Source organism: Dipodomys spectabilis, unplaced genomic scaffold, assembly GCF_019054845.1.
Source record: "Dipodomys spectabilis isolate Male_0828 unplaced genomic scaffold, ASM1905484v1 ptg000329l, whole genome shotgun sequence".
In the NCBI taxonomy this organism is placed as follows: domain Eukaryota; kingdom Metazoa; phylum Chordata; class Mammalia; order Rodentia; family Heteromyidae; genus Dipodomys; species Dipodomys spectabilis.
The window spans coordinates 3,196,938-3,218,633 of NW_024871006.1; the positions used below are offsets into that span (position 1 = coordinate 3,196,938).

Genomic DNA, 21,696 nt, shown 5'->3' on the forward strand with positions numbered 1-21,696 from the left:
GAGATTTTTATCTCTAACCAATCAGCTACAAACCACTGTGGCTCAAGTGGTAGAGTGCTAGTCTTGAGCAAAAAGGCCAAGCGAGAGCATGAGAAACCATTCAAGCCCTAATACTGGCACCAAAAAGACATACCCTCCCTGCCCAAGTAAAACAGCCAAAGTTATAATATTGGTGACAGCCTTTCAGTAGGTCAGGAAACATAAAGTGGTTCTTACTTTTCACTTTATACTAGTAAGTAAGTATATAATAGTTTTGTAAAAAATATATTTCCTTGATTCTTTTTTTTTGGTGCTGTCTTGGGCTTGAACTCAGGACTTGGGTATCATTCCTGAGCTTTTTTTGCTCCAAGCTAGCACTCTACCATTTGAGCCACAGTGCTACTTCCCGCTTTTTCTATTTATGTGGTATTGAGGAATTAAACCCAGGGCTTCATGCATGTCAGGCAAGCACTCTACCACTAAGCCACATTCCCAGCGTAGGTTATTTTTTAAGTAATGATAAATTATGATCTTTTTGAGAAATGTACTAAATTTTTGTTGAAAACAATACCTAAAAAACAGGAAAATATCTAATGTTCTTTATAAGAATTATTGTCTTGCCTATTTCAATTATTCTCCTGTTAACATATTAAGTGAATTTCAGTAGCATTAAAATTTTTCATTGGATTTTCTGTAGAAAATCACAAATTTATTTGGAAAAGACTGGTATTGGAATAAGGTAAATGTGGCTGGACGTCGTACACACCTGTGATTCCAGCTCTACAGGACATGTCGGGGTCCTTGTCAAAGGTTGGCTCCTAGCCATTAAAAATAACTAAAGCAAGCCGGGCACTGGTGGCTCACGCCTGTAATCCTAGCTACTCAGGAGGCTGAGATCTGAGGATTGCGGTTCAAAGCCAGCCCGGGCAGGAGAGACTGTGAGACTCCTATCTCCAATAAACCACCAGAAAACCGGAAGTGGCGCTGTAGCTCAAGTGGTAGAGCGCTCGCCTTGAGCTGAAGAGCTGAGGGATAGCGCCCAGGCCCAGAGTTCAAGTCCCACAACCGACAAAAAAAAAAAAAAAAACTAAAGCAGAAAAGGACTCGGGATCTGCCAGGCACCAGAGGCTCACTCCTGTAACCCTAGTTATTTAGAAGGCTGAGATCTTAGGATCACGGTTCAAAGCCAACCTGAGCAGGAACATCCATGAGACACTTATCTCTAATAAACCACCAGAAAACCAAAAGTGGTGCTGTGGCCCAAGCAGTAGAGTGTTACCCTTGAGCTGAAGAGCTGAGGGACAGCATCCAGGCCCAGAGTTCAAGCCCTATGACCAACAAGAAAAGGGGGGGGATGTTCCTTTGTTGTTCAAACCCCTATATTCGAACCCCGATTCCTCCACATCTAGCCTCTGTGCAGCCAGTTTTATGCTTGTTACTGAATTTTCCAAATTCACGTTTTTTATTATTTAGAATACACATTGTAGTAAAGCTACAAGGGAAAGCTAGGTAACACTGTATATAAAAGGCAGTAATAAAGTTCAATTTCTTAACTTTCCTGTATTTTATGTATTTTTAAAAATTTACTGGAAAAGATTCCAGCAGCAAGATCAGCAACGAAACCTTCAGTTTCCTAGGAGTAAATGTAAGAAAAATGCTCAGTATCTGTGTAAACCAATCTTGAAACCTTATCTCCAAGTAACTAGCAAAAAAAAAAAAGAAGAAGGTAGTTCATGCCTGTAGTTCTGTCAGGAAGCTGAGATCTGAGGATCACAGTTTGAAGCCCACCCAGGCAGGAGTGTTTTGGTACTTTTATCTTCTAGCTAACCACCAAAAAATAAAAGGCAGAAGAACTAAAGTTGTGGCTCAAGCAATAGAGAGTCTAAAAGCTCAGAGGCAGGGCTAGGAAGGTGGCTCAGTGGTAGAGTGCTCGCCTTGCAAGCATGAGGCCCTGGGTTTGATTCCTCAGCACCATAAGCAAAAAGAAAAAAGCCGGAAGTGGCACTGTGGTTCAAGTGGTAGAACGCTAGCCTTGAGCTGAAGAGCTGAGGGACAGCGCCCAGGCCCAGAGTTCAGGCCCCACGACCGGAAAAAAAAAAAAAAAAAGCTCAGAGGCAGTGCCCAGGCCCTGCATTTAAGTTCTTGGTCCAGTGCATAAAAAGGCAGAAGTGGACCTGTGGTTTAAATGGTAGAGTGACAGCCTTGAGAGGAGTTCATATCCCACTACTTGGTGCTTACTTGCATGTATATATACCTTGTAACTATAAACTTGAAATGTATAGCCCTGTGGATAAGATTTTCTCTCCTTGGGCTATGCAAGTCTTGATCAAGAGGATAACATTTTATCTAGGAAAATTGATAGGCAAGAATAGTCACAAAGGGGAATAGATACCAAGACTAGATATAGAGCTAGGCATGGTGGTACATTCCTATAATCCCAGCACTCAGGAGGCAGTAGGAAGCAAGAGGATTGTATGTTGAGGCCAGCCTAGACTGCATAATGAGATCCTGTTTGAAAGATGAACAGACAGGAATTAGAGCGTATTTGGAAAATGTCCTATAGAAGAAGCAGGGCAGTGGAGTGGAGTAGACTCTGGAATTTAGCAATAGATCTAAAAATGTGAATTTCTATGGAACATTATACATCACAAGAGGAAGAAGCTAGTGGCGCTGTGGCTCAAGTGGTAGAGCACTCACCTTGAGCCGAAGAGCTGTGGGACAGCGCCCAGCTCACGCCTATAATCCTAGCTACTCAGGAGGCTGAGATTAGATGATGGTGGTTCAAAGCCAGCCCGGGCAGGAAAGTCCGTGAGACTCTTACCTCCAATAAACCACCAGAATACTAACGTGGCACTATGGCTCAAGTGGTAGGGCGCTAGCCTTGAGCTGAGGAGCTGAGGAATAGCACCCAGGCCCAGAGTTCAGAGTTCAGGCCCCACAACCAACCAAAAAAAATAAAATAAAAAATAACCACCTAAAAGCCAAACAACCTAAAAGACCTCAAGAAAACATGAATTAATTTATATTTTTGTTGTGATGCTTTCTTTTTAAACAGATATAAAATCCAGATGCCATAATGGAGAAAAATGGACACATGTATTTAAAATTGAGTGGAAAAAAATTTTGTTATAATCAAACTCTAAAGACAGATGACACACTGAGGAAAATTATTTGCACCACAAATGGAAAACCTCCCTTAATTGACAAAGACCTTTGATAAGTGAAAGGGATTAATTTAGTCCAATACAAACAAGACAAAGGATTTGAACAGACATTGTACAGACAAATAAATATGAAAGGCTAGTAGACATGAAAACCATTCCTTCTCTTATAATTAAAGAATGATAAGATAGTACCTTTTTCCCTCTCAGTTGAGCTGGTAGTTTGGAAGTTTGATACTCTAGTGATGGTATGACACAGCTTGTTGGCTTTTTAGTTGTGGCCAAATTGTTCCTCAGAATTGTGCACTACGGGGCTGGGAATGTGGCTTAGTGGTAGAGTTCTTGCCTGGCATGCATGAAGCTCTGGGTTTGATTCCTTAGTACCACATAAACAGAAAAGGCCAAAAGTGGTGGTGTGGCTCAAAGTAGTGATAGAGTGCTAGAAGAGAAGCTCAGGAACAATGCCCCAGGCCCTGAGTTCAAGCCCCAGGACTGGCTCCCCTTGCCCCCCCCCAAAAAAAAAATTGGGCACTACATGCTACATTGCATTAAATGCCATGAATTTTTGTTGTAATCCACACAGAGGGATATCCCCACTTGTGGATGAGAGGCATACGTTACGAGTTGTAACTTCAGTGTAGTAGCAGAGCTAAAGACTACAGGGCCCTGAGCAGTACATGGAAATTATGGGTGAGGTAGCACTCCATTGCTCCATGTGACCATGGTGTTGTACAAGGGACAGTGGTCATCTAGTGCCAGAAATTTCTAAACTGCACTGAACTACCAAGCTGCCTGTATGCTACCTCTCTCTGTAAGAATGATCTCAGTGTCAGTGCAATTGTTAGCATCACAGATCGCCTCTAACACTACCACCTCAGCAAAGTGCAGCTTTTGGTGATGAGAACAGACAAACTTGCCTTATAGACAAATGCCACTGTCCATACTGAGCACCAAGCACAGCTGTGGGCTCCTGGAGTTTCACTGTGATGTGATTGTCCACGTAGCATTCCGTTCCTGGCCTCTGTCACTGCTGAACCTGGCTTTTCAGAGTGCAGAGCAGCCCACGAACACAGAGCCATAAAACTTGGTCCTGGCATAGGCTGGTTTTAGTGCAGGACTGAGACTGCTAGCTTGCTCACATGCAGTGCTCTAGAGCTTGCTTTACTCCCTAGTTTCAAGAGTGTTGGTAAAGGATGGTGTTTCAGTACGTAAATGAGTTTCTAATGGGGACCCACCCCTGTTGTCTCCTCCTGTTAGTGTATGAGACCCTAAAGGAACTTTTATGGAGAATGTCCCGGTACTGCTTGTATGCAGCTAGTGCATGAACCCTCACCTGCAGAAGGCTGTGTGCTGAGGACCTGTCATTAGGATACAAAGCCTTCTTGAAATTGAGGAGGAGATGGGGGCTGGGAAGGTGGCTCAGTGGTAGAGTGCTTGTCTTGCATGCATGAGGCCCTGGGTTCGATTCCTCAGCACCACATACACAGAAAAAGCCAGAGGTGGCGCTGTGGCTCAAGTGGTAGAGCACTAGCCTTGAGCTGAAGAGCAAAGGGACAGCGCCCAGGCCCAGACTTCAGTCCCATGACTGTCCAAAAAAAATTGAAGAGAAGGAAGGAGAGAGAAAGGTTTGTTTCTTTTCTAGACAGGATCTCACATGTAGTTCAGGCTGGTGTCAAACTCCTCGTACTTCTGCCGCAGCCTCCTAAGTGCTGGGGTTACAGGTGTGGGCTACCAGACCTGCCTATTGTTGTCCGGTTTTGTTTTTTTTTAACTCTGTGTTCTGACAAGAAAAGATTTGCTGATTACAGAGTTCTGAGTGTGGTCAGTATCCTTTATGGAAATGTGTAGTAGTCAGGATTAGCAAATGCATGGAAGAAAACAGGAGCATTTCCTTGAAGCAGACATGCAGCAAGATAGCATTCCTTATTTTTGCTGTTTTGTGCTTTGATTTTTCTTGTTACAGTACTTCTACTTACTTTTGATAGATAAGATGGGGTTCTGGGGTTATAATTAACCAGCCCTTGCTTTTGTGCCTAATTTGCTGTGTTGCATTTTCAGCTTTTTATTTACCTTTTCGAAAGTTTACATAGAACTCTGTTTTTCTGCTTGTAGGTTACACAGGATGACATCCATTGAGAGAGAAGAGAAGGAGAAAGTGAAGAAGAAGGAGAAGAAGCAGGAAGAGGAAGAAACAATGCAGCAGGCCACATGGGTGAAGTACACATTCCCTGTCAAACACCAGGTAACACAACTCGATCCTCTTCAGCTGAGCTGGCCACTTCTGAGACATTGAGTAATTAATACAGTTGTGATGAAGTTCATCTTTCTGGTACTTTTCTAAGCATACGTTTCATTTTCTTTTTAGCAGGGGGGCTACCCAGTGCTTGACTCAGGGCCTCCCACTCATACATTTCTTGCTCAAAGCTGGCACTCTCCCACTTGAGTTACAGCTCCACTTTCAGCTTTTTGTTGATTAAGTGGAGGAGTGTCAAGACTGTTTCTGCCAGGACTGATTTTGAACTCTGATCCTTAGATCTCAGCCTCCTAAGTAAGTAGTTAGCATTACAGGTGTGAGCCTGCACCTAGCTGGTACCCAGGTATTAGCATAGATTTCTTTTAATGGAATACAGATGGAAAATTGGTTTCACTTTCTCATTTTAGAAAGGAATGAGGGGCTGGGAATGTGGCTTGGTGGTAGAGTGCTTGCATGAAGTCCTGGGTTCAATTCCTCAGTACCACATAAACAGAAAACTCCAGAAGCAGCTCTGTGGCCTTGAAGAAAAGAAGCTCAGGGACAATGCCCAGGCCCTGAGTTGAAGGCCCAGGACTGGTGCAAAAAAAAAAGAAAAAAGATACGTTCATCCATAAATGTTTGATTCCATGAGACAGATTAGTTGATACCTTTAATTTGTTTGATTCTTAGTATTGTTTAACAAGCATGAACTTCTACATGCTTTTTAACCATGTTGTCTAACAGAAGTGTTTGCATTCATCCAGGTGTGGAAACAGAAAGGAGAGGAATACAGAGTAACAGGATACGGTGGTTGGAGCTGGATTAGTAAAACTCATGTTTATAGGTTTGTTCCTAAATTGCCAGGCAATACTAATGTGAATTACAGAAAGCCATTAGAAGGAAGTAAGTGGTGAATTATTTTATGCTATATGTAATATTTTAGTAGTAATGTTGATTTATATGCAGAACAATTTTTGTTATGTATTATTTTCTTAGAAATTCATAGTATATTAACTTTATTGTTTATACTTATTTATACTATTGGGATTTTGAACACAGAGCCTTACACTTGGCTAGGCCAGTGCTCTGTTACTACTTGATTCACATCTTCCCTTTTCGATTTGATTTTAGTTTTGGTGGTGGTGGTGGTGGTGGTGGTGGTCGTGGTGGTGGTGGTGGTAGTGGTGGTGGTCGTGGTCATCGTCATCGTTATTGTTGTTGTTGTCATCGTCGTCGGGCTTGATCTCTGGGCCTAGGCGCTGTCCCTCAGCTCTTCAGATCAAGTCTAGCACTCTACCACTTGAGCCACAGCACCATTTCCACTTTTCTGGTGGTTAATGGGAGATTAAAGTCTCGTACACTACTTTCCTGCTCAGCTTGGCTTTGAAACGTGATCCTCAGATCTCAGCCTCCTAAATATCTAGGATTATAGGCGTGAACCACCCGATGCATGGCTTGATCTGTTGTTTTTTTGGTGTGTATGTGTGTGTGTGTGTGTGTGTGTGTGTGTGTGTGTGTGTGTGTGTGTGTGTGTGTGTGTGTGTGTGCGCTCTTGTATTTCACCCAGGACAGGTCTCAGACCACAATTCTTCTGCATATACCTCATGTATCTGCGACCACAGGCATGAGCCAACACATCTGACTTGTTTTATTGAGAAAGAGTCTTGCTAACTTTTTTCCTGGGCTAGCCTCAAGTCCTAGCTTTCCCAGCTATGCCAGTTTCTGCTCCCAGAGTATCTCAGATTACAAATCTAGTCCCACGCCCTGCAGCCAGCCATATTTTAGATAAAAGCATTTTACTGAAGTTTTTAGTAGTATGCAAAATTAGTATTGTAGTTGACTGATTAAACTCTAAAGTTTGCAAGATTCTAATTTAAATAAAGGTTTTAAAGATTTAATTTAAATATGATAGAAAAATATTTATAAAATGAAAGTGATAACCATCTGATTGGTTTGTTTTTCAAAGTCAAAATTCTGTACTAAGCTGGGTGTCCGTGTCTCATGCCTGTTACCCTAGCTACTTGGAGGCTGAGCTCTGAGGATCATGGCTCAAAGCCAGCCTGGACAGGAAAGTCTGTGAGACTCTTATCTCCAATTAACCATAATAAATCTGGAGGTAGAGCTGTGGCTCAAGTGGTAGAGCACTAGCCTTGAGCACAAAATATCAGCGACAATGCCCAGGTCAAGTTCAAGTCCCAGAACTAGTACATACACAAAAAAAAAATCCGTATACTAGCCGGGCGCTGGTGGCTCACGCCTGTAATGCTAGCTACTCAGGAGGCTGAGATCTGAGGATAGCGGTTCAAAGCCAGCCCGGGCAGGAGAGACTGTGAGACTCCTATCTCCAATAAACCACCAGAAAACCGGAAGTGGCGCTGTAGCTCAAGTGGTAGAGCGCTCGCCTTGAGCTGAAGAGCTGACGGACAGCGCCCAGGCCCAGAGTTCAAGCCCCACGACCGACAAAAAAAAAAAATCTGTATACTAGTTGAATTCTTGTTCTTGGGAAGTCACTTATCTGGTAAGCTCACTCTTCCTGAACATAGCAAACCCAGAAAAGAAGTGACAAGGGCTTCCAGAATACTATTACAGAATGGAGTTATAGATTGAGATTTAAGAAGTGGCCTTTTAAGAGACTAAGGAATTTCAAGTTGCAGAGCCCAGGACTCAAACTCAGTACCTGAGGCTTTCACTTATTGGCTAGTCTTCTACTAATTGAGCCACGCCTCCAACCCCTCAAATTACTAAAGATCAATTACTTCATAGATAGGCTGAGTGACACACTAAGCACCATGATGGGAGGTAGAACCCTGGCCAGCACACATGTCTTCTGTAGCTCTTTTTGCTGTCTGCCATGTGGTTTTTTGGTATCTAAGGGGGTTTCAGCAGAACTCATGGTAACTGTGCAGTGAGACTTGCTAATTCAGGCTGCAGTGTATTCATCCCTATGAAATCTCCATGAGGACATTGTAAAATAAACTGTATGTTTGCCTAGTGATCAGCCTTGGCTTCTTTCTGACTGATTCACTGAAGTTGTTTCTATAGAAAAATTATATTGGTTTATCTTAAACAGGAAAATAGGTATTTACAAGACTCACTATTTCATAGGCTAAAAGTTTCTTGGACATAGTAGAATTTCCAAGGCTTACTTCTCTTTGGGAACTAGCAATAGCCAGGACTCAATTCTGTAATCTATTATATTCATCTCAAATGGCAGTTATAATACCTTCCAACAGATGATTAAAAGATTCTTTTACTACTGTTTCCTTGCTCCTTTTACCCCATGTAGCACTTAGGATTATAGAGAGCTATAGGAGCTTTTTGTTTAATTGTTTTGACCTGGCTTTGACCTATATGATAAAAACCAGCTGATCAATATACATATTATTTATATTTTCCAGATTTATTTTAAATCCACTTTCTTTAGCACAGTGTTTTCCATTGTTCAAATCCTGGGCTGTTATCTCATTAAGTGGTAAATGATCTTTCTCAGCTCTGCCTCCCAGGTGATGGCAGGAAAGAAAGCAACAGTTCACATGCTTTATAAAATAGAAACCATAGTAGGCTCCTAGCAGTTCATGCCTGTAATCCTAGCTACTTAGAAGGCTGAGATCTAAAGATCTTATTCCAGAGCCAGTCCATGAGACTCTTAGATCCAATTAACTACCAGAAAAGTGGAAGTAGAGCACTAGCCTTGAGCACAAAAGCTCAGGGACAGCTCCTAGACCCTGATTTCAAGCCCTAAGACCAGTGCTGAAGAGCACTGCAGTTCAGGAAATTTCAGCTCAGGGCATTTGCATATGTTAGTCAAAAATTTTATTACTAAGATGCACCTCAGCCCAAGGAGACCTTTAATCCTGGGAAACCCAAACATTTCATAGTTACCTGTTTGAAATACCAGGACTCGTAATGCTTACAGAAAAGGAATGTCACCAGCATATAAATTGGTTGTTGTTTTTTTTTCCCCAAACAGGGAAGGATAAAGGATATGGGATGCCTTCAACTTCCATTGTGATAAAAAATAATGACATATACTTACTGGCAAATATTTGATTATTTCTACTGAACTAGATATATAGAGTTAATTTCTAGTATTGAATACATATATATATATATATAATTGTTATATGTGATTCTTTTTAGTGAAAAATAATGTAGATGAAAATATGGATGAATCAGATAAACAAAAAGGTCTACAAAGTCCCAAAAAAATAAAAACAGAATCTGATTGTGAAAAAAAAGATACTGCCAAAGGAGCAGGCCAGAGTGAAGTGGATATGTCAAAGACTACTGAGAAGAAGGAAGAAGGTAAGGAGGGTCCGTGAGGAGGGCGCCTGGGCGTCATGGGAATGCACTGCCCGGTTCCACCTCAGAAAGGTACTCGTCCTTCTGTTAACAGCTTTATTAACAAGCGGAATTCATGTCATGTACAGTTCACCCAGTTAATGTGACCATGGTCACATAGTTCCAGGTGGTTAGCCTGTGAAGTTTCTGAGATGATTAGAATAAGTCATGGACAGGGTTAAACACTGAATCTAATACACACTGTACTTTGTTACAAAAGATAAGTTTCACAAAAGGTTAGACATGGAGTTGTCATAGCATCTTCATAGTCAACCTTAGCACATTTTCATCACCCCAAAATTAAGCCCCTTGCTCACAAGCAGTCACCTTGCAATCCTTCCCAGATGCTTCCAGCCTACCAGTCTCTTCTTTGTATGCATTTTCCTGTGGTGGACATTTCAACGTAATCAGACAATATGTTGTCCTGTGGCTAACTTCTCTGACTTAGTGTAGTGTTTTCAAGGTTTATTATTTCCAGTATTTTATTTTATTGTCTCTAACAGGGCATATCTGAACTGTTTCTGCTTCTTAGCTATAAACCAGAGTTTGGTGTTTTTGTTTTTTGTAGATTTATGTTCTTACTTCTCAGAGCTAGATCTAGGAATGAAATTTACTAGTTTAAATGCAACTGTATGTGTAACCTTTGAGAAACTTCTCTTTTGTAACAAGGAGTGTATTAAAGTGGAATGTTTTTTTTTTAACATTTTATAATGTATAACCCTGTCCATGATCTATTTAATCACTTCAGAAACGTTAAGCCAGGCACCAGTGGCTCACTCCTATAATCTAAGCTACTCAGGAAGCTGAGATCTAAGGGTCACGATTCGAAGCCAACTCAAGCAGAAGAGTCCCTGTGAGAGTCATTTCCAATTAACCACTCAAAAAACCAGAGTGGAGCTGTGGCTTAAAGTAGTAGAGCATGCTAGCCTTGAGCAAAAGAGCTCAAGGACAGTCCCCAGACCCTGAGTTCAAGCCCCACAACTGACAAAAACAGAAAAAGAAAAAAAAGAAACTTCAAAATGTATGATATTTCCTTAAAGCTTTAGCATTACCTGTGTGTGCAATCATACACACATGCGTTTCAGAACTGGGGCTGGAACTCAGGGTGTGGTCAATTATCTTTGAGTTTTATTGCTCAAGGTTAGTGCTCACCCACTTGAATCACAGCTCACAGCTTCATTTCTGGTTTTTGTTGATTAATTGGAGATTAGAGTGTCATAGAATTTCTTTCCTAAACTGGCTTCTAGCTGTGATCCTGAGATTGTAACCTCCTGAATAGCTAGGACTATGGGCATGAGCCACCAATCAATGCCCAGCTTCCCCCCCCCCCCCTGCCCTTTTGGTCCTAGGGCTTGAACTCAGGGCCTGGGCACTGTCCTGGAGCCTCTTTTTGTTCAAGGCTAGCACTCTTACTTGAGCCACAGGGGCATTTCCAGCTTTCTTGAGTAGTTTATTAGAAATGAGAGTCTCACGGGGACTTTTCTGCCCAGGATGGCTCTCAACCATAATCCTCAGATCTCAGCCTCTTGAATAGCTAGGATTATAGGTGTGCGCCACCAGCACTCACATTCTCTAATTTATTTTATTTTATTTTTCTTGGGTCTGTTATGGGGCTTGATCTCAGGGCTCTCAGGATTGTCCCTCAGCTCTTCAGCTCAAGGCTAGTGTTTTACCACTTGAGCCACAGCACCACTTCCGGTTTTCTGATGGTTAATTGCAGATAAGATTCTCCTGGACTTTCTAGCCCAGGCTGGCTTTGAACCACAATTCTCAGATCTCAACCTCCTGAGTAGCTAGGGTTATAGACGTGAGTCACCAGCACCTGGCTTTCTGTAAGACTCTTATCTCCAATTAACTACCCAAAAGTAAAGTGGAGGTTCAAGTGGTAGAGCCTTGAGCAAAAATACTCAGAGTCAGCTCCCAGGCCCTGAGTTCAAACCTCAGGAATGGCACAAAAATTAATAGTGTGTGTGTGTGTGTGTGTGTGTGTGTGTGTGTGTGTGTGTGTGTGTGTGTGTGTGTAAACTATGTGTTTATATGTATATAGTCTCACGAATCCCTCTTTTCAGAGTTAAAAATTAACGGTTCTGTAAATGTCTATTTCGCAGATGTGAAAGAGCTATTGGATTCTGAGAATGATAAGTCCTTCAAGGAAGAAGCAATGGAGGTGGATCAGGAGGAGGTGAAAGCGGAGTCGCATGTGAACTGCCAGGAAAGCTCCCCCGTCGATGTGGTCAATGTCAGTGAGGGCTTTCACCTAAGGACTTGTTACAAAAAGAAAACCAAATCATCTAAACTAGATGGGCTTCTTGAAAGGCGAATTAAGCAGTTCACGATGGAAGAAAAACAGCGCCTGGAAAAGATGAAGTTGGAGGGTGGAATTAAGGGTTCTGGAAAGTCTTCTACAACTTCCTTGAGAGATCTCTCTGATTCACCCATCACAACCAAAGCAAAAGAAGGGTGTCAAAATGACTTGCTGAGAGACGAACCAAGCCCAGCTGTAAATAATGAGAAGTGTGAGGAGTCAATTCAGGGATGTTCACAAAGTGATTCCTCAGCTCTGGGCATCAGTGATTCTAGTCTTACCCCAAGCAAACCTTATTCAAAACGCCGCCTGTTAGATGATGTCTCCATTCGGACTCTGGGGACAAATTACCAGAAACAAAACTCGGTTGACAATGACGTAGATGAGAGTCTGTCTGAAAGCACCAGTCAAGGACAGGAACTCAGCAAAAGCAAAACAAAAGGAGGTGCTCTTTTCGTCGATGTCTCTAAACCAGCCAGAACAGATGATAGTGGTACTTTGAGATTTAAGACCAGAAAACCACTCCTAGAGGAAGAGAATGACAACTTTATTTCTTCTTCTGAGACTGCTTTACTCCCATCAGGACCTAAAAATGCCAGCAACAGAGATGCCCCATCACTCTCAAAAGCAATGGACTTCGACGGGAAACTAGTATGTGATGAATATAATAACAGCACTTTGGAAAATAGTTCTGATACTATGTCTATTCAGGATAGTAGTGAAGAAGATATGGTTGTTCAGAATAGCGGTGAAAGTATTTCTGAACAGTTCCTAACTCCAGAACAAGATATTGAAAGCTCAGAGCCATTGAGATGTGAATTTGTTTCGAAGTCCACTGGAAACTGTGATGACAGGCTACAGGGCAAGGTAACAGAAGCAAATGGGAAAAAAACAAGCCAGCAGCAGAGCTCAGAGGAGAGACCAATGAACAAATGTGCCGACCAAGCAAACCTCAAAAATATCACGGATAAAAGGAATAGTGAAAATCGAGAATCTGAAAGGAAAGGACCGAAGAGCACCTTTCAAATAAATGGAAAAGATAAGAAAGCAAAGATATATTCAAAAGGTGACTGCTTGAAGGAAATCCCCGAAAGTAAAGTAGTGAGTGGTAATGTTGAATCCAGAGTTAATAACGTAAATAAAATAATCCCTGAAAATGATATTAAGCCTTTGACTGTTAAAGAACCTTCTATGAAGCCTTTCATTAATGGTGATGTCATCATGGAAGAGCTGAACGAAAAAAACAATTCAGAGACCAATTCACGTGTACCAAGTTCCTCAGATGCGGAAGGTAATTACCAAGATAGCCTCAAGAGCCTGCCCTCAACCAAAGAGTCTGACAGCACGCAGATGACGCCTCCGTCCTCTTGTCCAGAAAGCAATTCCTTTAATCAGGTAGAAGATATGGAAGTGGAAACTCCAGAAGTGAAGAAGCTTACTCCGTCCTCTGTCACCTCGGGAGAGGAGTCCAGCCTTAGTAATGATTTCACGGATGAAAACGGGTTGCCCACCCACAAAGCCGAAAACATCAATGGAGATTCCAAAAGGAAAACAGTCATCACGGAAGTTACCACAATGACATCCACGGTTGCCACGGAATCGAAGACTGTGATCAAGGTAGCAAAAGGCGATAAGCAAACTGTGGTGTCGTCCACCGAAAATTGTGCCAAATCCACGGTCACTACCACCACCACAACAGTCACCAAACTGTCTACACCCTCCACAGACAGCACTGAGGACATCATCTCTGTTAAGGAGCAGAGCAAAACCGTGGTCACCACGACCGTGACGGACTCCCTGACCACCGCAGGAGGTACACTGGTGACATCCATGACTGTCAGCAAAGAGTATTCCACGAGGGACAAGGTGAAACTGATGAAGTTTTCCAGACCGAAGAAGGCTCGCTCAGGTACAGCTCTGCCATCCTACAGGAAGTTTATCACCAAGAGCAGCAAGAAGAGCATATTTGTCTTGCCTAACGATGACTTAAAAAAGTTAGCCAGAAAAGGAGGAATTCGAGAAGTCCCTTACTTTAATTATAATGCGAAACCTGCCTTGGATATATGGCCGTATCCTTCTCCTAGACCAACCTTTGGAATCACTTGGAGGTATATATTTTAAAATGTATTTGGGAGGATGGGAAGTTTTCAAAGAATGATCCCACACTTGTAATAAGATAATTGAACTGCGACAGAGAGGCATGCATTCAATGAGCAAAGTTGGTCATAGAAATAAGATACAGAAAGCTTCCATCTTGGCTAGTTGGTAGATACCAAAGTTCGTTTAGGAAGAAATATTGAAACACTTGGAAGTGTAAGGGAATCCTTTAATTCAATTTTCAATTTTAACTTTCATAAGGCAAAGGGAACCTGTCAACCCTAGCGTGCTTGTGTGCAAGTTATTTGCTGCTTTGTTTGTTCAGGGAACAAGATAACCACAAAATTGGATTGGGATTATCACCAGCTTTCTGGAATGTTTGTATTTTATTTCTATTGGGTAGATGCTCATAAAAATGTAAAAAGAAGGAAGCATACCAACATATTTCTTAAAATTCATCATAATGTGGAAATCTTCTGTAATTTATGTGCATGATAAACTTGTATTTTGGAGTTCTCTGTTATTCATGTAAGAAAAAGTAGACTCTGCAGTTCCTTAGGAATAGTCTAGAGCCCAGGAATGTTCCTCGTTTAAAATTTTCTGGGCACTGTAGATTCCAGGAGACAGATCTAAGTATATAGTATTGGCAGTTGTAAAGGGACCGTAAAAATTCTTTCCTAGATGTATAGCAATGTGCCTTTGCCTACATAGGGGTGGAGTTAGAAGTAAGGCCTAGTTTCCTGAATCCCACTCTGCTACTTTGTCATCTTTCACCTATTTGTCCTTGCTTTATCCTTTTTAATATATGTCTCTGTCTCTTCACCCTTTCAACTGAAGGTAGGACTTAAGTATGAGAATGTGTAGGGGCCTGGGGATTGTGTGTGGAAAGCAGGCCAGGTCTTATTGAAGATTGTTTTTGCTAGATTCTTAAGATTATTGTAGTAAGTTACTGAGCAGATTGCATTTCTCCTAAAACTTCATTTTGGTGTGTCTTTTAATGTGTTTCCAAATTTCTTTTACGTCACACTTTTTGTGTGTCCTTTATATTATAGTCAGCTAATATCAGAAGAGACCAAACAAGAATGTAAATAAGTGCTCTCTGTAGAGGAATTAATTTACTGATCCAACCAATCATAGTTTATATGAGCAAGTTTTATTTTTATTACTCATCATTTAATTTAAAGTAAAATATCATCACTCCATTACACATGCAATAGAGACAGCTGAAAAGTCCAATTTCTCTGCAGGGCCTGCAATGAAGGATTTGCAGAATCCTGCAGGGAATCAAGGAACTCTTCATTACAGTTCATGGATTTGTAGGATTACTCTGCACTTTTCTGCTTTCTTCATTGAGAGCGGTCCCAAAATGTATCCTTGACTGTCCTGCAGGTAACTTCTTTCCCACTGGAAAAGTTACTGTGTACAAATACTCTAATTCAAATGACCTGGCAATTGCTGAGGCTGGCCCTTCTGCTCTTTTCTGTTGGGAAGTGGAAGGTAGGCTGAACTGGGAAGTGCTGTTCTCTGAATTTGCCAGCCCTCAAGCCGTGCTCAGGGCCCTTCTGTGCACAGCTGGGTTTAGGAGCCTTGTGTCAATGTTTGCTATGTACTGTGCACAATTTGTACCTGTTTAATTTCTCATTTTTTAATGGAAAGAAATACTCTCCTATATGTTTTTGATAATTGCCTTCAGATACCTGCTAACATCTTAATTTGCTAAAGTTAAGGTAAATAAAATACCTTCTGAGAGAGGCCTGGGTAAATATGTATGTTCTTGATTTTGGAACACATTTTTTAAAAAGCTATTAAAAACATGCATATGAAGTGCGTTTTTATACTCACACTTGAATCAAGTATGATCCTTAGAGCAGGAACTAAGAATCCTACAGATAAGAGGAGTGATAGTTTCAAATATTTATTCTGGGGTCTCACTATGTTGCCCAGACTGGTCACCAATTCTAGGCTCCTTGTGCCCAGCCCCTCAGTTGCTGGGACTATAGGTGTGCCTGGCTGCATGTAAGAGTTCTATTAATGTTATAGCTGAGCATTGTGGTGAGTGAAGTTAGTCTCATAGACACAGAAACTTTGACCCGTCCACTGCCACTTACCTTTCCCAGGCCTGCCTCTCTGTTTCATGATCACTTTGACCTGGTAATCTCTACAGTGCTGCCAGGAGAATCCCGTAACATGTCACTCCGACTTATGATTATTCTGCGGATAACTACCCAATAACTGAAGCCTTTATATATATGTGTGTGGGTATACACACACACACACACACACACGTATATATATATATAGTCTATCCTACTCTTTAAGCCTTTGGTCTGAGCAGCACATTTTGGATTCTGCCTGCCTCTGTCAGGCCAGCTTCATCTCCATCTGAACCTCCACAATCCTGCCCCACACTCATAACACATTGGATGTGGTGTCAGACAAGTGTGTGCTCTGCAACATTTCTCCTAAGCAAATCTGTACCCCCTTGCCCTCAGACAGCCCCCCTCACCCCCCCCCCCCCCAGCACCCTTAACTTGTCCTTTTAGATGATGCCAAACCTCTGATCGCTGTCCTCAAGCTAGGTCAGATGTCCCTGTCTTGTACATAGAACACAGAAGCAGATCCTTTCACATAGTCTGCCAAACAGCCGAGACTTAGCTGTGTTCTGAACAAATGACTGGAGGAGCAAGCTGATGATCTAGGGAGTTTCTCCCTGATGAGGTTATTGTGTGGACATAGAGATGAGAAGAGTGAATGAGAATGAATTTGTCGCTGGGAAGGTGGCTCAGTGGTAGAGTGCTTGCCTTGCATGCATGAGGCCCTGGGTTCGATTCCTCAGCACCACATAAGCAGAAAAAGCCAAAAGTGGTGCTATGGCTCGAGTGGTAGAGCGCTAGCCTTGAGCTGAAAAGCTGAGGGACAGTGCCCAGGCCCAGAGTTCAGGGCCCACGTCTGGCCAAAAAAAAAAAAGAGAGAAAGAATAAACTTGTCTTTATACCTAAGTCTCCATTTGCTTTCTCCCATGAGAGCAGAGCTCCCGAAGGATTCCTTTAGGGTGTAGCCTGACAGTGACACTTTTTCCTCTCAGGATATCCCTGCACTTTGTGTTTCCCTCCTAATTAAGGAGCTGCTCTGTCCTGACTGAGGATGCACCAGGAGATAACAATGTGTCAAAGTAGGGGGGCAGGACATTAGGGAGCTGCAGCAAATTTCTAGCTAGAGCTTTGTCTTTTTTCACATGGTTCCTTTTTCTAATGCCCCTAGTAGGAAGTATTGCCCTTCAAATGCTAAGTTGTCTTCAGATTTACTGTCTACTGGGCTGGAGATATGGCTCAAGTGGTAGAGGACTTACCTAGCATGAAAGGTTCTAGGTTCAGTCTCCTGTAACACACTGACACAGTCTATCTCTATTAGTGAAAGAAGTTACTTTGATTTTGTAGACTTCCCTACATTGTAATCAGCCAGTGTATTCATTTATGTAGAGTGAAAATGTCAATTGCTTGTTATCCAAAGGTCCTAATAGAGAAGTGACAGCCTAAGGCTCCTTTAAAATGCATCATGGGGCTGGGAATGTAGCTTAGTTGTAGAGTACATGCCTAGCACACATGAATCCCTGGGGTCGATTCCTCAGTGCCACATAAACAAAAAAGGCCAAAGTGGCACTGTGACTCAAGTGGTAGAGTGCCTTGAGCAAAGGCGCTCCTAGACCCTGAGTTCAAGCCCCAAAATGAAATACATTCTGGTGCTAGGTTCTGGTGGCTCAAAGGGGTAGAGCACTTGCCTTGAGTGAAAAAGCTAAGACAGTACCCAGGCCCTGAGTTCAAGCCCCATGACCTATCCAAAAGAAAGAGAATTCTAGTGAGTTCTATTATAGGACATTTACCCACTGCAGTTGAGTAAATTCCTTTGAAATTGCTTTTAGCATTAGGCTTTGAAGAGTAGAAAAACAATTCAGTAACTTCACACACTATGCTGCTTATGTGTAAAGGGAAAAACAAATATTTCTGATTAGTCACTGATCTAGCATTGTCCTTTTTCTAATGTTTTACTACTTGTTATAGGATCCCTAAACTGCACTAACATTGTTAAATGATATTATTCATCATCTAGTACTTGATGTTTTGCAGAACCCCTATTTGGATACAGAGTTTTCTTTCCACTGGAAAGGTCTTCCTAGATTTGCAAAGTGTTCAGGTTTAATTTTGCTTTTAAGAAGATATAAACAGGCTGGGCACTGGTGGCTTACATCTGTAATCCTAGTTTACAAAGGGGACTGATATCTCAGGACTGAGGTTTGAAAAGCCAGCCAGGGCAGACAATTCTGTAAGACTCTTATCTCTACTGAGCCAGCCAGCGAAAAGATGGAAGTAGAGATGAGCTTGAGTGAAGAAGCCAAACAAGGGGGCTTGTCCCTGAGCTCCAGCCCCGTGTTGCTATGCACAGAAAAAGAAGATTGAATATTTTCAGATTTTTCTGCTTCGGCAAAAATTAGTCAGAACTCCTGTAGCTACTTTAAAAAACTATTTTATTTGTTCTTGTTTTTACTTTCCCTTGCAGATATTTTAGAATTGAATAAATTTATGAAATCTTCATAAATTGTTACCATTTCAGCTTTACAATAAAACATGCTTATTACTTTGCATATTTATGTGACATTCAGAGTGAATATGGACCCTTTAAAATTGTCAGACATGGGGCTGGGAAGGTGGCTCAGTGGTAGAGCGCTTGCCTTGCATGCCTGAGGCCCTGGGTTCCATTCCTCAGCACCACATAAGCAAAAAGAAAAAAGCCAGAAGTGGCGCTGTGGCTCAAGTGGTAGAGTGCTCGCCTTGAGCTGAAGAGCTGAGGGACAGCGCCCAGGCCCAGAGTTCAGGCCCCACGACCGGACCCAAAAAAAAAAAAAAAAATTGTCAGATACAAGTTGTGCTAGGAACAAAAAGTTCTTTCAAGGAACATATAATGTCAGAATCTTACAAAACCATATTATAAGCTGGGCACTGGGGGCTCACGCCTGTAATCCTAGCTACTAAGGAGGCTGAGATCTGAGGATCACCAGCCTGGACAGGAAAATCCATGAAACTTATCTCTGGGGAAAAAAACAGAAGTGGCGCTGTGGCCCAAAATGGTAGAGCCTTGAGCAAAAGAGCCCAGGCCCAGAGTTCAAGCCCCACAACTGACTTTTAAAACAAAAAAAATAAAACAAAGCAAAACAAAAAACTATCTATAAATGCTGAAGCCATAATAAAGATAAAGCCAAAATCTTTCAATTAAGGAAAGAAAAGAAAGGATAGAGAGGGAGGAATAGCAAGGGAGAGAGAAGGATGGGGAGGAACAGAGATTAAAATGGAAAATGTATGTGAATGTGCATGTAGAGAGAGAGTTTTACTTGGTCTGTTCTTTCAGATACAGGCTTCAGACTGTGAAGTCCCTGGCTGGAGTGAGCCTGATGTTACGGTTACTGTGGGCCAGCCTGAGATGGGACGACATGGCAGCCAAGGCTCCTCCAGGAGGAGGGACCACACGGACAGGTAAGGGGTATTGTAGATAGCATCTTTTACAAAACAAATGTAATGGTTGTTTTAAAGGTGATGCACAGAGGTACATAAATACGGGTAAAATGTGCAGTTTTTTTGGACAATGTCACCCCTTCCCTTGCTCACTCCAAGTGATAGTTTGCATCTTGGTTATTCATAAAAATACAGCTTTCTGGGCTGAAGGCATGGCTCAAGTGGTAGAATGTTGGCCTTGCAAGCGTGAGGCCTTGAGTTCAATTACTAGTACTACCAAAACAACAACAGCACTGCAGCTTTTAACTGTGACACATATCCTAAAATCCTGGTGGCTGGGACAATTCAGATTGTGACACCATACATGAAAGTCAAGTCTTTCAAATGACATCTTTTATAAGACTAGAAGTCATTGAAACTGAGTCTCCCAGAGTCCTGTGTTTGCTTCTGTTGTTCTATTTCTGTTGTTTTATTTTGTGGGTTGTTTTTTGTTTTTTTGTCCTAGACTGGGTCTCATACTTGGTACTTACTGCTTTCACTCATTGGCTAGTGCTCTACCAAGCCATGCCTCCATCCCAGGACTTGTATTTTGAGTTTCACTGCCAGAAACTAAGTTGTACCCTACAACAGTTTGTTCAGTTTAGAAATTTTTCTCTCAGCTATTCAAGAAGCTGAAGTAGGAAGATTGCTTGGATCCAAGAGTTCAGTACCAACATAGTGAGACCCTAGGTCAGAAGTACATAAATATATAACCTAAGAAGTTTTCCCATGGAAGAAACTATACTGTTGCAGTCTGCTAGCAACTGTGTAGTCATTAATTAAACGTTTCTGAAGGTTTATTCCATATGTGTCTCTTCATTAGAGTGCCAGGTGTGGTACCTTTGTAGTCTCTGAGAATGTCTGGTGGTATTAATAATATACAATTAAATCCCAATAGAAACATCTGAAACTGAAATCACAACCACAGAAATAATTAAGAGGCGGGATGTTGGTCCTTATGGCATTCGTTCTGAATACTGTATCAGGAAAATCATTTGTCCCATTGGAGTTCCAGAAGCACCAAAAGGTAAAGAACGGTAAAAATTCTACTCTCTTATATCCATACACATTAATTACATGAATTGAAAGATTTTGAAAAATATTTCTAGTATGAACTCTATAAGTTTCAGAAAGATTCAGAAAGAAACCTTAACTGAAGCCGGGTGCTGGTGGCTCACACCTACAATCCTAGCCACTCAGGAGGCTGAGATCTGATGATCACAGTTCAAAGCCAGCCAGGGCAGGAAAGTCCGAGAGACTCTTATCTCCAAGGAAGTGACCCTGTGACTCAAATGGTAGAGGGCTAGCCTTGAGCGGAAGAGCTTAGGGACAGCTCCCAGGCCCAGAGTTCAAGCCCCATGACCAACCAAAAAAAAAAAGTAAGAAATCTTAAGTGAATTTAAGCAATAAACAAAACAAAATTGCTAGCCACATATTAGTGCTTGTTGTTACTGTGTAACCTCATATAATGAAGATATGGGCAATGATTGGACCACAGGCCCTTAGCCCCAGGAAAACAGCTGCTACTATGGCTAGCTTATTGTAGTCATGGCACTTTGTGCAGTATCTGACCTATGAAAATGGTTTGTGGAGCCAAGGGTTGAAGCTACTGCAAAGTACTTCTGTGGTCAGAATAAAATAATATGAAACATGAAGAATTATTCAGGCTGGATGTAGTGGCATACACCTGAAATCCCAGCTTCTTGGGAGACTGAGGCATCCCAGTAAGGATACCCATCCCAACTGTGAGAGGGACATGCAACTTGCTGGGGTCTTAGTCACATGTGGGGAAGGGGCAGAAATAGTTACAGAGGGGCCAGGTCACACAGCCAGTAGGCCGTATCCCGTGAGCTTTTGCAACAGCCTGCTTTTTTTCTTGCAAATGAGGTTTGATTGAAGTATAGTTATTCTTACTCAGGTATGCATGCTCTTTTCTATTGTGATAAAGGGCAGAATCAAGTAATCAAGTAGGGAACAGAAACCAGCTGGCCTGCATAGTCTGACTATTGCATCTGGCACTTTTTTTTTTTTTTTTTT

General features: G+C 41.9%; 1 protein-coding gene across 7 annotated transcripts in view; it reads left to right on the forward strand.

Annotated features, from left to right (window-relative positions):
- Bptf (bromodomain PHD finger transcription factor) overlaps positions 1-21,696 on the forward strand; it is a 129,270-nt gene that overhangs the window by 63,284 nt on the left and 44,290 nt on the right. For all 7 annotated transcript variants that reach the window (XM_042702572.1, XM_042702575.1, XM_042702577.1 and 4 more), the window contains 6 exons: positions 5,253-5,382; positions 6,138-6,276; positions 9,514-9,678; positions 11,823-14,127; positions 19,517-19,641; positions 20,558-20,686. In XM_042702572.1, the coding sequence (XP_042558506.1) occupies positions 5,253-5,382; positions 6,138-6,276; positions 9,514-9,678; positions 11,823-14,127; positions 19,517-19,641; positions 20,558-20,686 (2,993 nt within the window). The remainder of the gene's footprint in view (positions 1-5,252; positions 5,383-6,137; positions 6,277-9,513; positions 9,679-11,822; positions 14,128-19,516; positions 19,642-20,557; positions 20,687-21,696) is intronic.